A 20,126-nucleotide genomic window follows, 5' to 3' on the forward strand; every position below is an offset into this window, starting at 1 on the left:
CTCCGACATCCCGTACGCCATCTTACTTGCCCTTTTAATGATAACTGTTAGTTTAAAAGTTCGCCTCACTGCCGAACAAAGCCTTAAAATGCACATATTATTAGAATATTTTCTGCTCATAATGACTTTTCCTTTCATTTCCCAAAATATTTGCATAAACTCGTGTTACACCCTGTATATATATATGCGCGTGTGTGTAATATATATATATATATATATATATATATATATATATATATATATATATATATATATATATATATATATATAATATATATATATATAACATATATATACCTAAGGAAAATCTTAAATAAACTGATAGAAATACTCTCTCTCTCTCTCTCTCTCTCTCTCTCTCTCTCTCTCTCTCTCTCTCTCTCTCTCTTTTCCGCTGAAACTACTCTAATAAGCCATCCCATTCTCCCTTCAACAAATACATTCATCATAATTCCATATAATTCCTGTATTCAGGTTTGAAGCTGAATGGTCTCTCGATACATCAGTGAGCAGGGATATATATTATATATATATATATATATATATATATATATATATATATATATATATATATATATATATATATATATATATATATATATATATATATATATATAAAAGAAGAAGAAGAAAGAGAGAGAGAGAGAGAGAGAGAGACTGTTACTAATCAGATAACTGAATAAACATAAAATAAAACTTATACAACCAACTAATAAGCCTTCTTATGAGTAGTGTTTTAGGCTAGGTATGCGCGTCTTCGTTAAGTACAGTTGTAAGTCATTTATAGCTACTCTTCTTGTTAAGGAACACGGAGGACTTCTGCATATATATAAATACATATATATATATATATATATATATATATATATATATATATATATATATATATATATATATATATATATATATATATATATCACACTTTACCACAGGTGAAAAATAAGAGACAGGGTGTAGGTCCTGACCAGTTTCAACTTTATTTCTAAGCCATTGACGAAGGACTGATACAGAGTATAAGAAGTCACAAATATATATACTACAGGAACAGTACTGACGAACATACACAACCGTTAGAGACTACATATCCACCCAACGGCCGGCGTCGAGGTAGGAGTGGCCTTCAAAATTCATTTGGCTAAAAGTCACAATATACTGTCAGGGGACAATACTGATAAACACACCGATCATAGGCGACCTCAGATTCACACCTGACAGGTGTCAGGGAGGCGGAGTTTGGAAACTCATTAGTACTACTGTCCTTATGCTGTGTTTACAAATATGATAATCCTTTTATATACATCTCTACTGCCTGCCTTAAAATATTGGCCAAACGGGGAAAGCACTGGAAAAAAGAACTGGACAGCATAAGAAATGTGTTAGATATGCACAGGGGGACAGTGGTATTTTTGTACATGTTAGTGAGAACAATCATGCTATCAACTGGGAGGGAGCAAAAAGGATTGTATATCCTAATAATGCACTGGAAAGGAATATCATTGAATCTAGCTTTATAAAAGAAAGTTACAACCATAATATGAATATCAGTCAAGGGATGTATAAACTTGATCCTTTAATATCAAAAGAAATTTGTAAATTGTTTGAATTTAGGCAGGCAGTAGAGATGTATGAAAATAGGATTATCATATTTGTAAACAAAGTACAGGGGCAGTAGTGATAATGAGTTTCCAAACTCCGCCTCCCTGACACCTGTCAGGTGTGGATCTGAGGTCGCCTATGGTCGGTGTGTTTATCAGTATTGTCCCCTGAGAGTATATTGTGATTTTTAGCCAAATGAATTTTGAAGGCCACTCCTACCTCGGCACCGGCCGGTGGTTGGATATGTAGTCTCTAACGGTTGTGTATGTTCGTCAGTACTGGTCCTGTAGTATATACATTTGTGACTTTTTATACTCTGTATCAGTCCATCAATGGCTTGGAAATAAAGTCGAAACCGGTCAAGACCTACACCCCGTCTCTTATTTTTCACCTGTGGTAATGTGTGGTAAATGAATCACGTACAAAGGGATTCGCTTATACACTGAAGTCACGTGCATCTACTGTGATTGTTTAAGCATATATATATATATATATATATATATATATATATATATATATATATATATATATATATATATATATATATATATATATATACAGTATACACACACATATATATATGTACATGAATATATAAAATAGATGGTTAAACCGAAGATGAATGGGAAAGTGTGGATGTAAATGTAATTGCGACAAGTAAGTTTCATAAGAATGCAGCGAGAAAAGCATGTAAGTAGAAAGCGATAAAATAAGTGCAGGAGTAGATGAGGAGTTTGTGAAATTACGTAATGGGGTTATAGTGACTTTGGAAAGAAGTGATAATTATAGGAAGAGGGAATAAAAAGAGTAAGTGGTCGGAGGAAGGACTGAAAGGCTTAGTGAAGGCAAAATAATTTTTAAAGGCCAGTTGAATGGCAGAATTGAAAATTGTGGTCAGGTATAAGGAGAATGGATCAGGCAGTCAAGAAAAAAGATAGACAGAGAAAACAAGCTATAGATTGGAGGGAAGGACACCGGTGATGAAGAACTTTTGGGAGAGTCAGTTGTTAAATGGGGAAGATAATTTAGAAAATACAATTAATTAATGGTTGGATATCAGAGTGAAAGATGCAAAATCTCAGTGTTGTCTAGGTTAGAAGAATCTTTTGAAGATTCATTCAGTTGAATTATGCAACTAAATGAAGAAACTATTCGTGGTGTAAAGTGGGCTGTTTTGGAGGTTCAGAAATGGAAACACCAGGATTCATAGCTTACAAATGAGATGCTGTGGTACGGCAGTGAAAGTGTGATTGGGGGATAACCTGGATGAATGAAGTATGTCTGGATGACAGAAACATTCCAGCGGAATGAATGAATGAATGAAAGAAGTAATGTTCCATTGTATGAGGGTAAAGGTGATACGGATGGCTTTAAGAATTGTAGGGGCATACCATTAGTCGGTATACAAGGGTGGTTATGTGGTGAGATATTGATTGGGAAAGGGTAATAGATGACAGGAGGACTGATAGAGAAAGAACTGTATGAAATTAAGCAAAGAAGAAGGTGAGTGGATCAAGTGTTAGTTATGAAACAGTAATGTGCGAAGTTTGAAAGGAAAGGAACAACTGCTTGTGAGATACATGGACCTGGAAAACGCTGGTGATGGAATCGAAAGAGAGGCAGTCGGGGGGTGTTGAGAATGAATGGCATAGAAGATAAGTGCTTGGGGAAAAGTAGACAGGATAGTTCTTGCTCTGGAGTAAAAGCGGTCTGAGACAGGTTGAGTAATGTCTCCATAGCTGTTTGACATCTCTGTGTATGGAGAGATGCAAGAAGTAGCGAATAGGAAGGACAGTGGATAAGAGAATAGGCTATGAATGGAGCGTAGAATAGTTGATATTTGCATAAGGTACAGTTCTGATTGGGAAAAGGTAAAAGAACCAGAGATAAAGCTTGGAAGTGTTTACAATAGAAAAATGGTTGAGAATAGAAACTAAGAGGATGAAACACTTAATGTTCGTAAGGAAGGAGGAAGAATGGAAGCAGTTGATTTGCATGGGTATTTGGGACAGTGATAGGAGGAGAGAAAATGTGAATCACAAAACAGGTAAAGCAAGGAAGGCATCAAGTGTATACAAAAGATTAGGAAGAGTTGGAGTGTTCATGGAAGTGAAAATAGGAGCGTTTGAAAGCGATGACAAGGCAGATCTCTATTATGGATGTGAAATGTACAGTATATGATGAAGACAAGTAAAAGGAAAAATCTGAAGTTTAGCGATGAACAGGCTGTGTAGTATGTAATATGCAAAATAAAACGATTTAGAAATCTGTTATGTGTGGGAATGGTAAAAAAGGTTTATATAGGTGAATGGACGGATCAGGGTATTTTGAGATGGTTTGGTCATGCAAAAAGAATGCATTACACAGGTTAGTGAAGAGTGTATAATTTACAAGAGTTTGGAGAGAGGCTAAGAAGGCCAAAAAAATGCTGTGCAGATGGGTTAAAGAAGATAGTAGAAAGGGAGGTTAGTGATAACCAGCCAGGGTGAGATTGTGTCCGATAAAGGCGAATGGCACAGTGTATTTTAGCCTCCTATGGAGACACAGAGGTACACTGAAGTGTGACGGAGCGGACCTAAAATATTGCTCTTCTTTAAAGAATCGAATTCGAGACTTCTTCTCACTGGTAAGGCAAGCTTTGTGATATATATATATATATATATATATATATATATATATATATATATATATATATATATATATATATATATATATATATATATATATATATATATATATATATATATATTATATATGTGTTTGTTATGTGGGTCATTCAGCTGATGAGTTTATATATTAATTTAGGAATTAATATTGCCTTGCTTAACCTAAGACCCACAAGATCCTATCGGTCAAGGCTGGAAGTTACTTAAAAAAAAAAGGCAGATAAGTTAACAAAACTAATTTAGGTCGCCAGCTAAGACTAGATTACTGAATGTAGCGATTATTCTGAACACATGAGCTAAATCAATAACATTACTCAAACATCTCGTTCAACACAGACAGGTATTAATCATTTCTTACAGGAGCTAATAACAGCAACTCCGTCTCACTTCGGACGCAAGATATTTCAACATAAAGGAGTGAATAACGCAACAGCTTGGAGCCACTTGTGATGCAACTAAAAAGCAATTTCAAGCGTGTGAATTGAGGATCTTGGTATCAAGGATGCTAATTCTTCTCCAAACAAGATGCTGGCCAGGTTCCAAGACGTACCCAATTTTGGAAGAGACGTATCCAGATAACATTCCTATATCAAAAGACCTCTCACTTATCATTAATTGACTGCAAGGGATGAATCTTAGATCAAGAATATTACTTTAATGCCATGGAGGATAATTTATGCAATTCCACTAGGCAACAGTAATTGTACTTCATATATCTGACTTCATAAATGGGATATGGTTTTACTAGGATTTTTCTTAGTCAGTGACTGTTTAAGAGAGGAAAACTTGAAGCATGAAAAATGAGTGGTAAAGATGAAGGGAAAGAGAACTGAGAGTCATTGTCATCTTCAGACTTACTGCTGGAATAGATAATGCTGTGATAAATTGCATCAGAACCCCTGGGTCTGTTGAAAAGGCAGTTTCCCTGGCTGTTTGACAAAGGAAGGAGAACAAAGGGGAGCTATGAGAGATGCCTGATATGCATGTTGCCTCTCTAGTGGTTGCTTTTAGACTCTCTCGAATCTGGGGTCAGTGGCGTGGGTGCTTGCTTCAAAATCCTCCCCCAAACCGCCTTGGCTTGGGCGCAGGTAGCACTTGAAAAATGAGAAAAAACTCGCCAGCACAAAGGTCGTAGAAAAGTGAGCTTAAGGTACAATCTAGCTAAGGGTGGTCCTAGGAAAACCTATCCTGTCTGATATGCCTCTAAATAAAATTCATACCCCTTTTGACGGTTGGCTTTGGGAACAACTGCTCGCTTGCTTCCCTACCTGCTTAGTATGCCCTCTTACTTTAACAAAGAGAAAGCTTTTTTATATATTTCTATTAAATCAAGGAAGGGAGGTCGAATATATATATATATATATATATATATATATATATATATATATATATATATATATATATATATATATATATATATATATATATATATATATATATGCGATGCGTGTGCCTGCATGTGTGCATACAGGAAGATAGAGAGTGAGATGGGTGCAGAAAATACACGGTATGAAAATGCAACAGTGTGGTATTAGGGAAATTGCCTTTACACAGGTAACATCTACTGTAAACAGTCATACATTAATTGGACGAACCAGTTAGGTCTGATTTAAAGGAAACTTTATCAGGTTTAAGTAGTTTTTATCTTAGTTTTAATGTTTATTGTTGAAATATTGGAGTCAGAATGAAGTTCACATTTAAACTGTCAGAATTATTGAGGGAACTGAAAGAGGTTTAGGAAGAGATAAGTAGAAAAATGTTGGGTCTTTTATTATACAATAGAGTGGCCATGTGCTGAAGCAAAATTAATCCGGGATTTTTGACTTTTGGAGGCCGAGTCGAAAAAAGAATTAAAGCTGATCAGTGAAATACACATACTTTTCTGGATGACCTTTAGTTTTATTAGTATGCTTGATGGAGACTTAGATGTGAATAAATTTGGAGACTTCCATATTAACAGAAACGAATAGGAATTAAATATGAAAAGGAGTGACTCAAAGGAAGACTAAGGCAAATGAGCTTTAATATTCGAAATCTTTATTATAAAATAGTAAGAAATCTTTATGAAATAGAAGACTCTTATAGGGAAGTAATAAAAAGATGAGCCCCTTTGCAGGTTTGAAATGTAGGAAGCTTATGCAGCGTCACCAGCCTAAATTAGTTTGGAATTATTAGAGAAAATTGTAAAAAAGTTCATAATGAAAGCCTTATATTGAATTACTTATGCATGTATATGTATATGTATATGTATATATATATATATATATATATATATATATATATATATATATATATATATATATATATATATATATATATATATATATATATGCACACTACTTGCGTTGCATTCGTTTTCAACGCTTCTTTTATGCATTCCTTGTACGATTGTTTCCAGGATCATCTTGAAAAATCTTCTTAATGTATCATTTCTGCTTCTGTATTTGGCCTCCTACATTTTATAAGCTGAGCATCTCTGTCCTACGATGCTTCAGTGGGACACTGCTGTGAGATTTCACGAAAAGAAGAAATTAACAAGTTTATGAATGTAATAATAATAAATGTTTACAGCAGCAACAACAACTACTACTACTGCTGCTAATAATAATAATAATAATAATAATAATAATAATAATAATAATAATAATAATAATAATAATAAATCAAGCAGACGGAAATGCTAAAACTAATAATTTTAGGGTTCCCTTCTCTTTCAGCTGGGATGTTGCTCTCACCGTCCAACGCCGCTTCATCGCCAATGGGCGTCATTCCCCCTGTAAGCGTAGGCCTCGGGGCGTCCGGAGGAGTAGGAGTTCCCCTGGAAGCCTGCAGGGTGTCCCCGTATGTATCCCCGCTTCGTTTGCACCCTCCTGCATACGACCGGCTTCCCTCGTTACCTGCGCTCTCGCTCGACCCAGCAATTCTCTCTGCAGCCCACCAGGTAGGGAATGATAAGGAGGGTGAACAAAGGCCGTAATGACTTGGAAAGTAGTTGGAATGAATGGGAAAAGTTGTAGAAATGAATGGGAAAAGTTGTAGAAATGAATGGGAAAAGTAGTAGCAGGGCTTAAAAAGTGTGCGAAGTAACTGAAGGAGACTTTTTAGACTGAACAAGAAAATTAAGTAACTTCAGAAGAGGCTGAAATGACTGAAACATGAGCAGATATAACGGGTAAACGTAGCTGAAGGGACTGTGGACGCTGCTGGAACGACGAGAAAATTAGCTATAATGGCTAATTAAGTGACTAAAATGACTGGAGAGAAGAAGCAGAAGCTGGGACGACTATAATATTAGCTGAAGCTACCATAACTGTTGAAAGAATGACTGTAACGGTAGCTTGGATGACAAAAATGAGCTCAGTTCACTGGAATTGTTTTAAGTTTGCAGAAGTGACTGTATAAGTAGCTTAAAGGACAGTGAAAGTATCTCAAATAGTTTAAAAAGTGGTTGAAAGGACTAAAATGTACATGGAGAGATAGACAATAATAGCTTCGGTTTCTGGCAAAACATCTTGCGTCCGAAAAATATCTGAATTGGTAGGTTTCACAGTCGGATTGACTCGAAAATGAGCTGAAATGACTTGAGCTATATATTGGCGGGAAAAATTATGGTAATTACTGTGAAACTGGTTAGAGTTATTGGCATAAAAGCTGAACTGACAAAAGACTAGGTGGAGTAACTGACAGAAAAAGGAGTAGAATAACTAGGAAACTATTTTCTGTATCCTAAAAGTGATTGAAAGCAAGGAGGATTAACTGCAAGAGTAGTCGAAATGATGAAAAATGTAGCTAGGGAGACTGGAAAGCAGCTGACGATGTAGATAGCAGCTGACGATGTAGATATTGCTGGATGGAAGGGAAAAGTAACGAGGTAACTTAATAGAATGGGATAACAACAAAAAACAGATAAGTTAGTGGATATTATGAGAAGTAGAAGCGAATGGTAAAAATAATTTTGATTATCTCTCCCTCCCCATCCCCGCAAATCCGAGACTCAAAGTTCAACATTCCTTGTACTCTTCTGAATTAATGCTTATTGAACAACACACACATGAAACCGAGAGTTTATTTAAACTATAAAATAGTCCATTGAAAATCGCGCCCGTGATCTAGGTTTGAGGGAGGTTTTTCATTACCACGGAAATTTCCGTGCTTCTGCTTACGTCTTTATATGTTGGGCTGTCTAAAAATCAGTTTGATCTGTCAGACTATGATTACAGAAGAGAACATCATTATAGACATAGGTTGGAATAACTTTTTTCATTTATAGGTATGTGTGTGTGTATTTTCTCTGCTTAGTTGCTTATACTAAGACTCAATTTATATAATATCCCAAAATATAAATTATTTTCCAAAGCTTCTTGGTTTTCGGTAAAACATATGCATTTGTTTATAAGAATGTGTAAGTGAATTGTGCAATTGTATGTATATACTGTACACACACACACACACGCATATATATATATATATATATATATATATATATATATATATATATATATATATATATATGTGTGTGTGTTTGCACTCGTATGCCTGAAGACATATGCGCACGCGCAGAGAGAAAGGAAATAAGGGATGACCAGTAATATACTTAATACCGAGTCATTTTCAGAATCACTGCTGTTGAATTGTTCTCTTTAATTTATATCTATTTTTTTCCAGAGAAAAAGCAAATAATAGCATCGGTTTAACAGACCGTTAGAATATTTGTATGATTGTTAATGCGCTCCGTTTTTTATGAGAGCAATTGAGAATTTTTTTACGGAGTTTTTCCTTTTTACCAATACTGCTTTTCATCAGCATTTTTATTTCTTTGTTATTAAGTAATTGTAAGCGATGTTTTCTTATCAAGCATTGTTAATTGGATGGGTTTTTTACGGTAGATTTTGATTTGTTGATGAAGTTTTTGTTAGAATTAAATATTAATTCGTCTTTTTATCGAAAACGTGTTTTGTAATTAGAAATTATGTAATTGTAAGGTTTATTCCTTGATTTTTGTTCTTTTAAGTATTAACCATTTTGTATGAAAATTATTTTTAATCATCTTTTTTCCGTAAGGCTATAAAAAATTGCGGGTAGCTAGTTAGTCTAAAGGTTTCGTTATCTTACCCTGCCAACCTACCGGTCAAAAATGCTCCGATTTCATATACAAATTTTAATAAGCGCCCTTACGCATGAATAAAACAGCTGTTTGCAACAGTGTCCATTATTTGAAAATTGCAAATCGGCAATAATTGACGGCTATCGTGATTGCTGCCTGTACGTTTGGAAAACTATATTTCCGATGGGCATCATATCGTACTCGAAATTGGATGCACTGTTGACCGTTAGAAAGCCGGCCATCATAATGAAACCCTCAGATTCGTTGGCTGCGCAGTCTTTATTCACTGAGACTGCGGGAAATTGCCAGCAGTTGAAGCAGTACTATGAAAAGTGTCGTTTATCATTGCTGGTTTCTCACAAGTGCTGCAGTCGCCAGCAGTAATTCAAGTGTATAAACCGGTAGCACTTCATACCAAACTGGCAGCAACTGCCTGTACACGCGCATCTGTGTTGTGACATTAGCTCGTTTGCTGACATCCTTTAACATCTTGGTGCTTACCTATTATTTGTCTTGTATTCACTTGAAATTGAAGTCTAGCATGTTCGTCACAGGAGGCCTTACAAGCACGACTTCATTTGCGCCAAAATATTGGCGCTAAAATATTAAAAGATACCAAAAAGGACTCGGTTTTAAATTTCTCTTTACTTTAACGCTTTGTATTGTACAGCTGACATGAATGTTATCTCTTTGTCCACGCAGTACGCAGCGGCTGCAGTGTCTCTGAGTGCCGGCATCCAGAGCGTCTCCAGCTCCAACAGCAGCACCACGAACAGCAGCAGCAGCAACAGCAGTTCCAGTAGTACCAACGGCGGTGGCGCGAGCGGTGGCTCGAGCAGCAGCGCCGGCAGTGCTGCCAATCCCCTGACTTCACCTCCTCTGCTCTACTATCCTCACCCGACCTATCCTTTGGCTCTCTCGGCCCTGGCTGCCGCCGAAAGAATCTCTTCCAAGAATTCCTCCATAGCCGAGCTCAGGATGAAGGCCCGCAAGCACGCAGAGGCACTAGGCCTTACTATGCCCCAGACCTAAGAGAATTCAGCGTTCTTTTCTTTTATCCTGTTTACTCGTTGCTTCTTGTTATGAATGTGTAAAATACCAGTGCCAAAGATGCTGTAACTTATTTCTCTGTTATACTTTACCTGTTTACCGATTATTCTGCTCCCTAAGGTGTCTCCTTGACCGAACTGTGAAGGAAAAAGTCAGAGGTAATCATCCGGTTTCAGTAGTTTCAGAATTCAGATCGGTTCCAGATTTCGACGTAAGGAAAGATTTGCTCTTACTGAAATCTAAGTCGATTCCTTTGTACAGAAGCAGAAAGATAGTCATTGGTGCTATGGGAACCAAAAATGAATGCATGCAGTGTCCCAGTATTCCTCATTATGTATCAAATATCGTTATACCCAATTTTTCATGTTTTTTTTTTTTTAATATTTGTTTTTAGTATATGAGGTATTCGCTGTCAGATATGTTTCCACGTATCAAACAGTAACTCCGAGACCTGTATCTGAAAGATATCTTTGTTTTTTAGTATTTCAGTTTTTATACACGTAAGTTTTTTTTATCGAATATAACTGTTGAAGGTTAGTCAAGTCTCCTTCGGTCACTGTCTGGACTGAGCTCACGATCGCTGCGATAAGAGGAACATTGAAAACCACCTTTTGTGCCGTCTCTATTATGGAGATCTCCGAAAGGTGAAAAATATTTTTATGCAGCCATTGAATGAATAAATCATGATTGTTCACAAGCCACTCCAGACAACGAAAAATATTATGAAAAGCAGATAGAGTCCCGTTAAATTAAGTTCTACTTTAGATAACAAGAAAGGAAATACCGTTTTCATTTGCCAGTATTTCGTGTGTATATATATATATATATATATATATATATATATATATATATATATATATATATATATATATATATATATATATAGATATATATAATATATATATACAGTATATATATATAAAGTATATATATATATATATATATATATATATATATATATATATATATATATATATATATATATATATATATATATATATATATATTTAATTAAAATACAGGTAATTTCTTGCGATATATTATTGTTATTGTTATTATTATTATTATTATTATTATTATTATTATTTTTATTATTATGTAATTTCGGTTCATTGACAAGAACTGCTTTAAAAGATTCTCTATGTGAGTAATTTTCAAAATGCCTCATTCCCGCTAATAATTCACAGGTTAATGTTTAGGAAACTGAGAACAAATCTCCAAGGAAATGGCAGCAAGGCTGGATTTTCCCCCCAGTTCATTTCTGTGTAACCTGTAAATACTGTATGATCCCTGTAAATACACTCGTGATCGTATTTATATAAGTCAATGTGAGCACATGATTTTGTGGTTACTGTATCATAAACAAAATTTGTGTAAACAAATTTTCTGGATGTCTCTGGAAGGCGAGACGCTTCCGCCCCTTCTTCGAGAGAGAATGGGAAAGTCGAATGAGCCTACGGGACATTAAAATGTACATTGAATTAGTATTTACCGTGAGTGTGCATACATGTGTATATGTATGTGTAATATATGAATACATACATTCGTTTTGACTGCGAAGGGAGAAATGTCTGAGTGCAGGTATGTGATATACTGAATGTGTCAAGAAACATTCAAATAGTTCGATGTTTACTGCTTAAGGTTTAAGAACCAGCCATTTTGCGTTTTGCTTAGTCTTAGGATTCTTTACTTAACCAAATACTATGGACATACAGACAAGAATGAGACGTCTTTGTTATATATATAATTTATCTTGAGAGAAGAAGAATGTATTACAAAGGTATTCGTTCATTGATTTCACCAGTACTTGTGATTTTTACCTATTAGGGCTTTTTCAATTTAGCAGACAGATGCGTGTTAAATTTACCCGGTTTAGTTCATGTATTTTTTTCAAATTGCATTAAAAACTTTTTCAAATGTTTTATTTAATCCTGTAAGTTGGCGTTACTCTGGTGTTTGGCGCCGTTTTTCATGATTCATCGTTTTGCACTTGGCAACCCCACAGTTCAGATCCTCAGCTGCGTCACTTAATTAATTCATTCGTTTAGTTACTAACTAGTTAATGAATAATTTTAAAGAAAATGGACGAAAGAAACCCTTTTTTATTTGAAAGAGTGACAGTCCTTTTTCATAGAAGAAATCGTTTTATCCAGTCTATTATTGCCTAAACAAGTGCTTCATTATCATTAGTATTGCCAATATCGTTATGTAGAAAATTTTAATGAAGTTATAATTACCCTACATTCGAAGCCGATTATAATTGATCAGTCGCTAATTTATAGAGCAATAAACAACCTTCCCGTTAATTGGCTAATTACGTTTTACCAATAAGCCGGGTGCTGCGATGCAGCTCACGTTCAAGAGAGGAGTGAATGAATGAATAAGAGTGGGTGGAGCTTCTGTTCGTGGCGGACTTTGCTACTCTGTTCCCATTTAGTTAGTCATTCATGGTACTGTTGTTGTTGTTGTTGTTTTATCTTTGTTTCTCATCATCATTGCCTTTGTAATTTTCATGGACGTGGAGATAATTGTGTACGATTATTCCACATGAAGGGAAGTGCAAAGAGAAGCGATGAAACCCGACTGTTTCGTCCTCCACCGGACCTTGATGAGGCAATTCATTAGTGAGAGGTTTCCAAAGTACAATCGGGCTAAACTACACTTCTTCGCTTCTCTTCAGACTCTCCTTCTCGTGGGTTGATGGTATAATATTACCTTCATTACTGATTTTGTACTGTATATCTGTAACTCTTACTGTCGTCTTTTGCACCATGGTTATTATTATTATTATTATTATTATTATTAAAATACTTACTTGAACCATTTTTTGTGATTGCTCTAGTCTTTAGAATAAGGGTTGATTAAGTATCGGTTCTCTTCCATACACTTAATGTTGCATTCGTTAATGTTTCATGCTTACTCATTACCAAATTAAAACTTAGTTTTCCCAGTTGCAAAGGTATATATGTTAATTTTTTCATTGCATCTTCGGAGACTTGCAGTTGGTGATAAATATTTTTATGAAAATGCCCGAGGAATTTTTTTTTAAGATTTTCCATTTCCTGGAATCAAGACAAAGACGATCAACTACATTCCAGTAATCCTAATCCTCCTCCTCCCCATCTTCTTACTCTTCTTCATCCTCCTCTCCTTCTCTTTCTTCGTCTGTATAACGTTATGTTGTTTTAAGAATAAAAAGATGTCGGTTTATATGAGGCTTTCATTACCCGTTTACAATATGCAGGTCTGGGGAATATCCTCATCTCAGTTGAACGTAATTTTATCTGGTATGACACATACCTTGGAGTTCCTAATTTTTGGCAGTATTTCCCATCTGGGACAGGAACTGGATGGTCGGTCGTCATCTGTCGATTATAGAATTATGCATATACATACACACATGCATTATATATATATATATATATATATATATATATATATATATATATATAAAACATACCTTTTTTCCCTATGAAACGGAAGGTTTTCACCCTACCGAACCCATGTCTCATTCAAGGGAAAGAACATGAGGTTGAAAGTACATAATTTTTGAAAACACTAAGGATGGTGGTTGGTTTCCGTTAGTGATGATGTACCATCGGTCCGTAAATCATGGTACGATATAGAAGTGCAAATAAGAGTAGGTCCCGTTGTTAGGTAACCAATTGGCTCTTGGCCATGTAAAATAAGTCTAATCCTTCGGGCCAGCCCTACGAGAGCTGTTAATCAGCTCAGTGGTCTGGTAAAATTTAGGTATACTTAACCCTTGAATGCTAAAGCCGGCGACTGCTCGATTTCAGTGGCATTCACCAGTGCACGGTCGCATCAGACTCACGTTTGAAGTCGCTAATCAGAGACCCAGAGTTATCTAGCAAAGGGAGAGAGCAAATGGCCTGTTATTAAAATTGTCCTTTAAATCAATAAAATTCAAGTTGTTGCCGTACTCATTATCTACTTCGAACACCAAGGAAGATAACGAATAAGAAAGATGCAAGAACCATCGTGAGTAAACCTGGTAGCTCTCTGTAGAGGTTAGGTTGAGAAATCCAGTGAGAACCGATTTGAAGTTTCTTGATATCACTTTTTTGCTGTTGAAAGTATTGCAGTGTAGTTTTGAGTAATTTTTTTTATTAGATTTTAATCTCAAAGTTAACTGGGCAATGCCATTTTATAATTATCTCGGGGTTTATGATTTCATTATTAATGCTGCTGCCGGAGAAGATGGCTTTAAAAGAAGCCTTTTTGGGGAGTCATAAGAGCGTTTTGATACTTTTTAAGAGGTATTTCAGTGCTGTATCAATTTTCAATACAATATAAAGATTACTTCGCAGAATTAGTCAGTTCTTTGCAGTACAGGAACAATTGCAGCACGTTGGTACACTCTTCTTGTGAATTTATTTTAATCTTTGTTATATGACTAATGACAACAGTGCATTAACTTTTTGATGGTGTTACCCACTGAAATACAGCTGGAGCTTTTTTTTTTTTATCTCAAAACTCCTGGTATTAGCCCCCTGAGGTATTCAAGCAAGCTAATGAACTGGAAACTAATTAAGATTTCTCCATGATTACTCTGCTGATTGTTCGAGGCATGAGGCACCGTTCTCTTTTTTTCTGTCATTTCATTTTCTATGATTAACTGACCCAGTTCATCAGCGACTGTAATATCACATTTTAGTTTTAAATCAATTACTCTAAAAGGAAATTGTTTCGATCATCGTGAACTGGGATTTTTATTTCTTTAGTCATAATGACATTAACCGTTTCATTAGTATATTACTTATTAGAGGCGTTTCCTTACTACAACTAGCAATAATTGCGAACAGATTATATATAGTCCTGTAATAATCAGTTTTATAGCTATATTACTGGCTGTAAACTGCTTCCTATTATTCTGACTTTGTTAAACCAAAGCTTCCTAATTACAAAACATATAGGAATGGATGACGAACGACGCAATAGTGAAACACCACAAAGAACTCTACCAAGCCTATCCCTATCGTCTACTTTGTCCTCCGAAGCTCCGAAGTGACCTATTGTACTACTGTTCCGCTTGTGTACAGTTCTTAGTCTCTAGTTTGAGAATTAAACAGAATTTGTGTTCATATCTCTTGAAGTATCGCTAAACCGTTGAGAAAGCTATGTAGAGATAAAGTGGGAGCTCCAAGGAAAAGCAACACTCAGGAAAAACAAGTATGTTTTTTTTTTTTAACGGACGTTTACATCTCAAGCTTACCGAAGAGATCATAGCATGGGCACTTTTTGAAACGTGTGTGGTCACTCCCAGATATTTGGTAAGTTCAGTAATATGCTTTGTAATTTCAAAAAGTCAGTCGTTGTCTCTCGGTAGATTATTTGTTTAGTTTATCAGACTGTTGGGTTAGGAAACGTTTGTATTTGCCACCTCCCAACAGAAGCCGTGGTGGAACTAAGCAAGAGGGGTATTATTTTAGAAAGAGGAACCAGCCCAAAATGACATGAAAATACGTTTTTCTAGGTGATTTTGATATGTTTTGCACGAATATCACCTTCATTTTCCTCGGAAATTAACGGTTTTAGACTTTACTCGGAGCACCTACAGTTTCCCGGGCCCACTCGACCGCCGACCGAAATCGGCGGAAGAACACCAAAACCAATATGGCGGCGATACCAAAACAACAACAAACAAAGTAGTTCCGAAAGTTTAAGCGAAACGGTAAAGGGGGACCCCATTGGGAAACTGGGGTTTTTGGGTGGGGGGAGTCAGATACGAGTGGCAATGACCACCGAAAACCTTATATATCAACAGTAATGGGGGACCCTGTTGGGAACCGGGGTTTTTGGGTGGGGGGAAGCAGATACGGTGTGTGTGGGAGCAAAATAACAAACAATTTAGCAGTAGGTTGACCCCTTACTCTGCAATCGAGATGCGGGCAAGGCTAGGCTACTACCAGCATTACTGATAAATTAGTTGTTAACAGTGAATATGTTTATGTGTGCTGTCAGTAAGGCCATGGCGGAACAGCGCTTCGCGCCTTATCCGCATATTTAAAAATTCTTGGCAAGCACGACATGTTCTGGCAAGAGGTAATGTTGCGCTGCGCGCGCGCTAGCCACAGGGGTTACAGTAAGGCCGTGGCGGAACAGCGCTTCGCGCCTTATCCGCATATTTAAAGATTGTTGGCAAGCACGACATGTTCTGGCAAGAGGTAATGTTGCGCTGTGTGCGCTAGCCACAGTACATACAAAAAAACACGACTATCCTAGGCAAAAATGTGATGATTTCGGAATCTTGCGTGTGATATCGTCTTATAAATTCAAAATAGTCTATATCACAACCACGACAAACCTTATATTTACCTTAAAAAGCAGGCCCTGGTTGGTCGATATCGCTGTCCGAAGATGAATTATCGGTTTCGGCCCGTGGTCGTTGTCGGTCACTATGAGGTACATATAATTTCCCAGCTTCAATAAAAAAGTTGTGATGCAACTGACCCTGTTCTTTATCGAAATTGTCTATAAACAAATATCTCGCTAAATATTGTTCGAGATATTGTTTTCGGTTACCAGGGCGTCTTGACCACTCTGGTATATCACGCCAAAGGCGTTCAGTGTTTTGCGTGTGCACACTACTATCATCTCTGTCGACAAATTGTTCGCTGTGATTGATTACTTTGTGCGTGTATCCTTCTTCAGCAAGTGTGCGATACTCTGCCCACCCATCACTAATCACAACAGAATTAGGTAAAATAAATTGTTTAATAAGTGGAATAAGCGTCTCTGCACTTCTGTCTTGGCCTTCTTTGTTAAGGGGAATAACAAATTTTTTCTTAGAGATTCGCTCTATTCCCCCAAACAACCACACTTGGGTAAGTTGTCCACCACGATTGTATTTGCGATGTACGAAGAGCGTTTCGTCGATCTCCACAATGACGTCACGACCACCAATTTGCGGTTGGTTGGAAAACCATTGTTCTGTGACTTCGGAACAAAACGATCGCCAATCTACGCTTGTTCTACTTGACCACTTTAGGCACCGTATAATAGTCATATGATCAAAAGATTTTCTTAACCAATGGTTTACAAACAAAGCAACTGCCCAGGGTTTCACATGAACACTGTCTAAAAATGTCCCCTTAAAAAGGCTAACCGAATACGAACACTTTCTACTTCCCTTCTGCTTATTAAGCTTCCTTCGACGGCCACACGAAAATTTATGCCTTGTTTCACTATATGTACAAGTTATATCACAGTGAGGACAAGTTACTGCTGTAGGTAAAACACCATGTGCCTGCAAAAATGTGATGATTTTGGAATCTTGCGAGTGATATCGTCTTATAAATTCAAAATAGTCTATATCACAACCACGACAAGTTATCTGAACGACAGCCATGCTTAGTACTGATGAGTTAGCCTAGAGTAATGCCTGAAGTGCCACGGTGGCAGGAATATTTGAATATAATTGGCTTTCGTTTGTTTAAAATGAGCCAATTATTTCAAAGTATCAAGTCACGTGGTGCATGAATAAGTCACATGAGGCAATCAAACGAAGTGTATAGGTGGAACAAAAAGAGGGGGCAGAGCTATGAAGTCATTTTTTTGAGGGAGTCAAAGGGTGAACATCTCTCTTTAATAGCCACTCGCCTTAGTAAGAGTCCTCATTTTTTGTAAACTTAAAAATCGATTACTTATGTTCTATTCATCTCCGGGCATAACTAATAGTATATTCCTAATCAGAAAAGTGCGATTTATGCGATTCTGAAGTATTTATAGGTCCCTAAGCTGGTTCCTCTTTCTAAAATAATACCGTTCCTATTATAGTAGGCTTCCTTAGCCAATCCTTCTTAACATAAGGCTCACTGATGACTTGCACCTGTGCGGAACCATGCCATAACAACAACATGGCAGTCAGTCTTTCTCCCAACATTTCCAAAACTCAACATTCTCTAAGGGTCCCAAACCTTGTTGGGTAGATATGAGGTTAATAATTGACCGACAGTAACAACACCACCGCCTCCTTCATCAACAACACAGAAATTATAGGAAAAATCAATTTCCAAGGTAATAGGCCGCGTGAAGCTGTTGCTTAGAAATACTGAAGCTACAACCTCTCCCTAAGTACATTGGACCAAGTTACATTAGAATAAGGTCGTTCAGTACATACTTTTGACAAGTTGAAGTAATATCACGGATTTTGCCTCAACATCCTCCCCCCTACAAAAAATGGAAGCATCTGAGTAGCTATCTCCTCAGAAGTGCTAACGTAACTCATCCTTCACCTCATACCCCCTCTGAATCCAGGTAAAAAAGTCGCAGTTATTTATGGTGGCCGGTAATAAAGTCACAGGCTAAAAGTAACCTAACCCATCTATCCTAATTAACCTAACCTGACCTGACCTAATCTAGGTAATTCTAAGCCCACTGTCCGCGGTGAGGTAGCCTATGGCAGTTGACATTTTTCTATAGAACTTTACCTGCTGAACAAGAATTTCAAGTAAAATTTTGTCGGTCGGCTGTAACTAAAGCGTAATTGACACTTGAAGACTGCACACCGGTACCGTGGGTCCCCTGCACTGGCGCATACAGCTCAAGGGGAAAATACAGTTTAGCTGCAGCCGACGGGCAAAATGTTACCCTAAACTCATGCAAAGCAAGCAAAGCAACACTGAAAAACGTCAACTGCCACAGGCTACCTCAACTGCACACTAACCGTTGCTTGCGATTGGGGCGAAGAAACGTAAACGGTAAACAAATCCGCCATCTTGGGTTACGTAACCACTAGGGAGCCATATGTTCAGAGGGGGGGGGTGGCAGGGAAAGGTGGGGTACTGCACAATAGGTACAAGTTGGTAAAGTGACGTAGGACTGTTATGTAGAAACATGGCGGTAAATGACAGTTACCCAAAAAATAATAACGCTCCTACATGAAAAGTACTAAAACCTAATAACACCAAAACACAGGTGACCTAACTACCTAATAATAAAGAAGGATAGTTTAGGAACCTTACCTTAAAGGGGTGGAGGGAACAATTCAGCCGCCGCCTTTACGAATGCGTGGAGCCTCGTCTTCGGGTCATCAAAGTGGATTTTAAAATAGGCCACTGCCAAGTACCCGACTAAGTTGTACCTCCTACGGCCGTACCTATGCATCGTCTCACGAAGTTCCCTCCACCTCCTCTCAATAGTATTTGTATGAGCACCAGTTACTGGGTCCATAAAGTTCATGGAGTGATTGATGGTTAAGTGCACGTAGCCTTCATCCTTCAGGCAGTCATAAGCTCTCCAGCAATCAGATACAATAGTTGTCCTCAGTACAATGTAGTCCTTATAACTAAGGTAGCAATTGACACAGGTAAGTGGCAAATTGCCCTTGGTTACAGGCTCAGAGGAGCGGGAGGTTCCGGGGGTGACGTCCGCCATCGTGCTAGGTTGATGAGTGAGTAAACTGTGCCGGTGAACTGCACCGGAACAGGGTAGGAAGGATGAAGTTGGGGAGGCTAAAAGTGTATTTCTGCTTTCAGTTTTGGGGTGGTGGAACGGCGCTGCGTGCCTTATCCGCATTTTTTAAAATAATCTGGCAAGCTCGTATGCTCTGGCAAGCGGTAATATTGCGCTGCGTGCGCCAACCACAGGGCTTACAAAATATGTAAAAAAGGTTTCTGTTAACGTCACTGAGAGAAAGTGGTAGCGAAACGTCCTGTAAGACCCTTCTCCTCCTACCCCATATACAT

General features: G+C 37.2%; 1 protein-coding gene and 1 long non-coding RNA gene across 3 annotated transcripts in view; both read left to right on the forward strand.

The window, feature by feature from the left end:
* Positions 1 to 10,544, forward strand: part of LOC136841672 (homeobox protein aristaless-like 4) — a 188,039-nt gene extending 177,495 nt beyond the window's left edge. Inside the window, exons 5-6 of one of the 2 annotated variants that reach the window (XM_067108863.1) lie at positions 6,962 to 7,203; positions 10,069 to 10,544. In XM_067108863.1, the coding sequence (XP_066964964.1) occupies positions 6,962 to 7,203; positions 10,069 to 10,398 (572 nt within the window). In that variant the 3' untranslated portion in view covers positions 10,399 to 10,544. The remainder of the gene's footprint in view (positions 1 to 6,961; positions 7,204 to 10,068) is intronic. The other variant, XM_067108864.1, reaches the window with a different exon arrangement.
* A 5,028-nt stretch (positions 10,545 to 15,572) lies between these two features.
* Positions 15,573 to 20,126, forward strand: part of LOC136841675 (uncharacterized) — a 234,627-nt gene continuing 230,073 nt past the window's right edge. Inside the window, exon 1 of the long non-coding RNA XR_010854061.1 lies at positions 15,573 to 15,710. This is a non-coding gene — a long non-coding RNA (uncharacterized lncRNA). The remainder of the gene's footprint in view (positions 15,711 to 20,126) is intronic.

This window comes from Macrobrachium rosenbergii, chromosome 9 (assembly GCF_040412425.1).
Source record: "Macrobrachium rosenbergii isolate ZJJX-2024 chromosome 9, ASM4041242v1, whole genome shotgun sequence".
Taxonomy (NCBI): Eukaryota; Metazoa; Arthropoda; class Malacostraca; order Decapoda; family Palaemonidae; genus Macrobrachium; species Macrobrachium rosenbergii.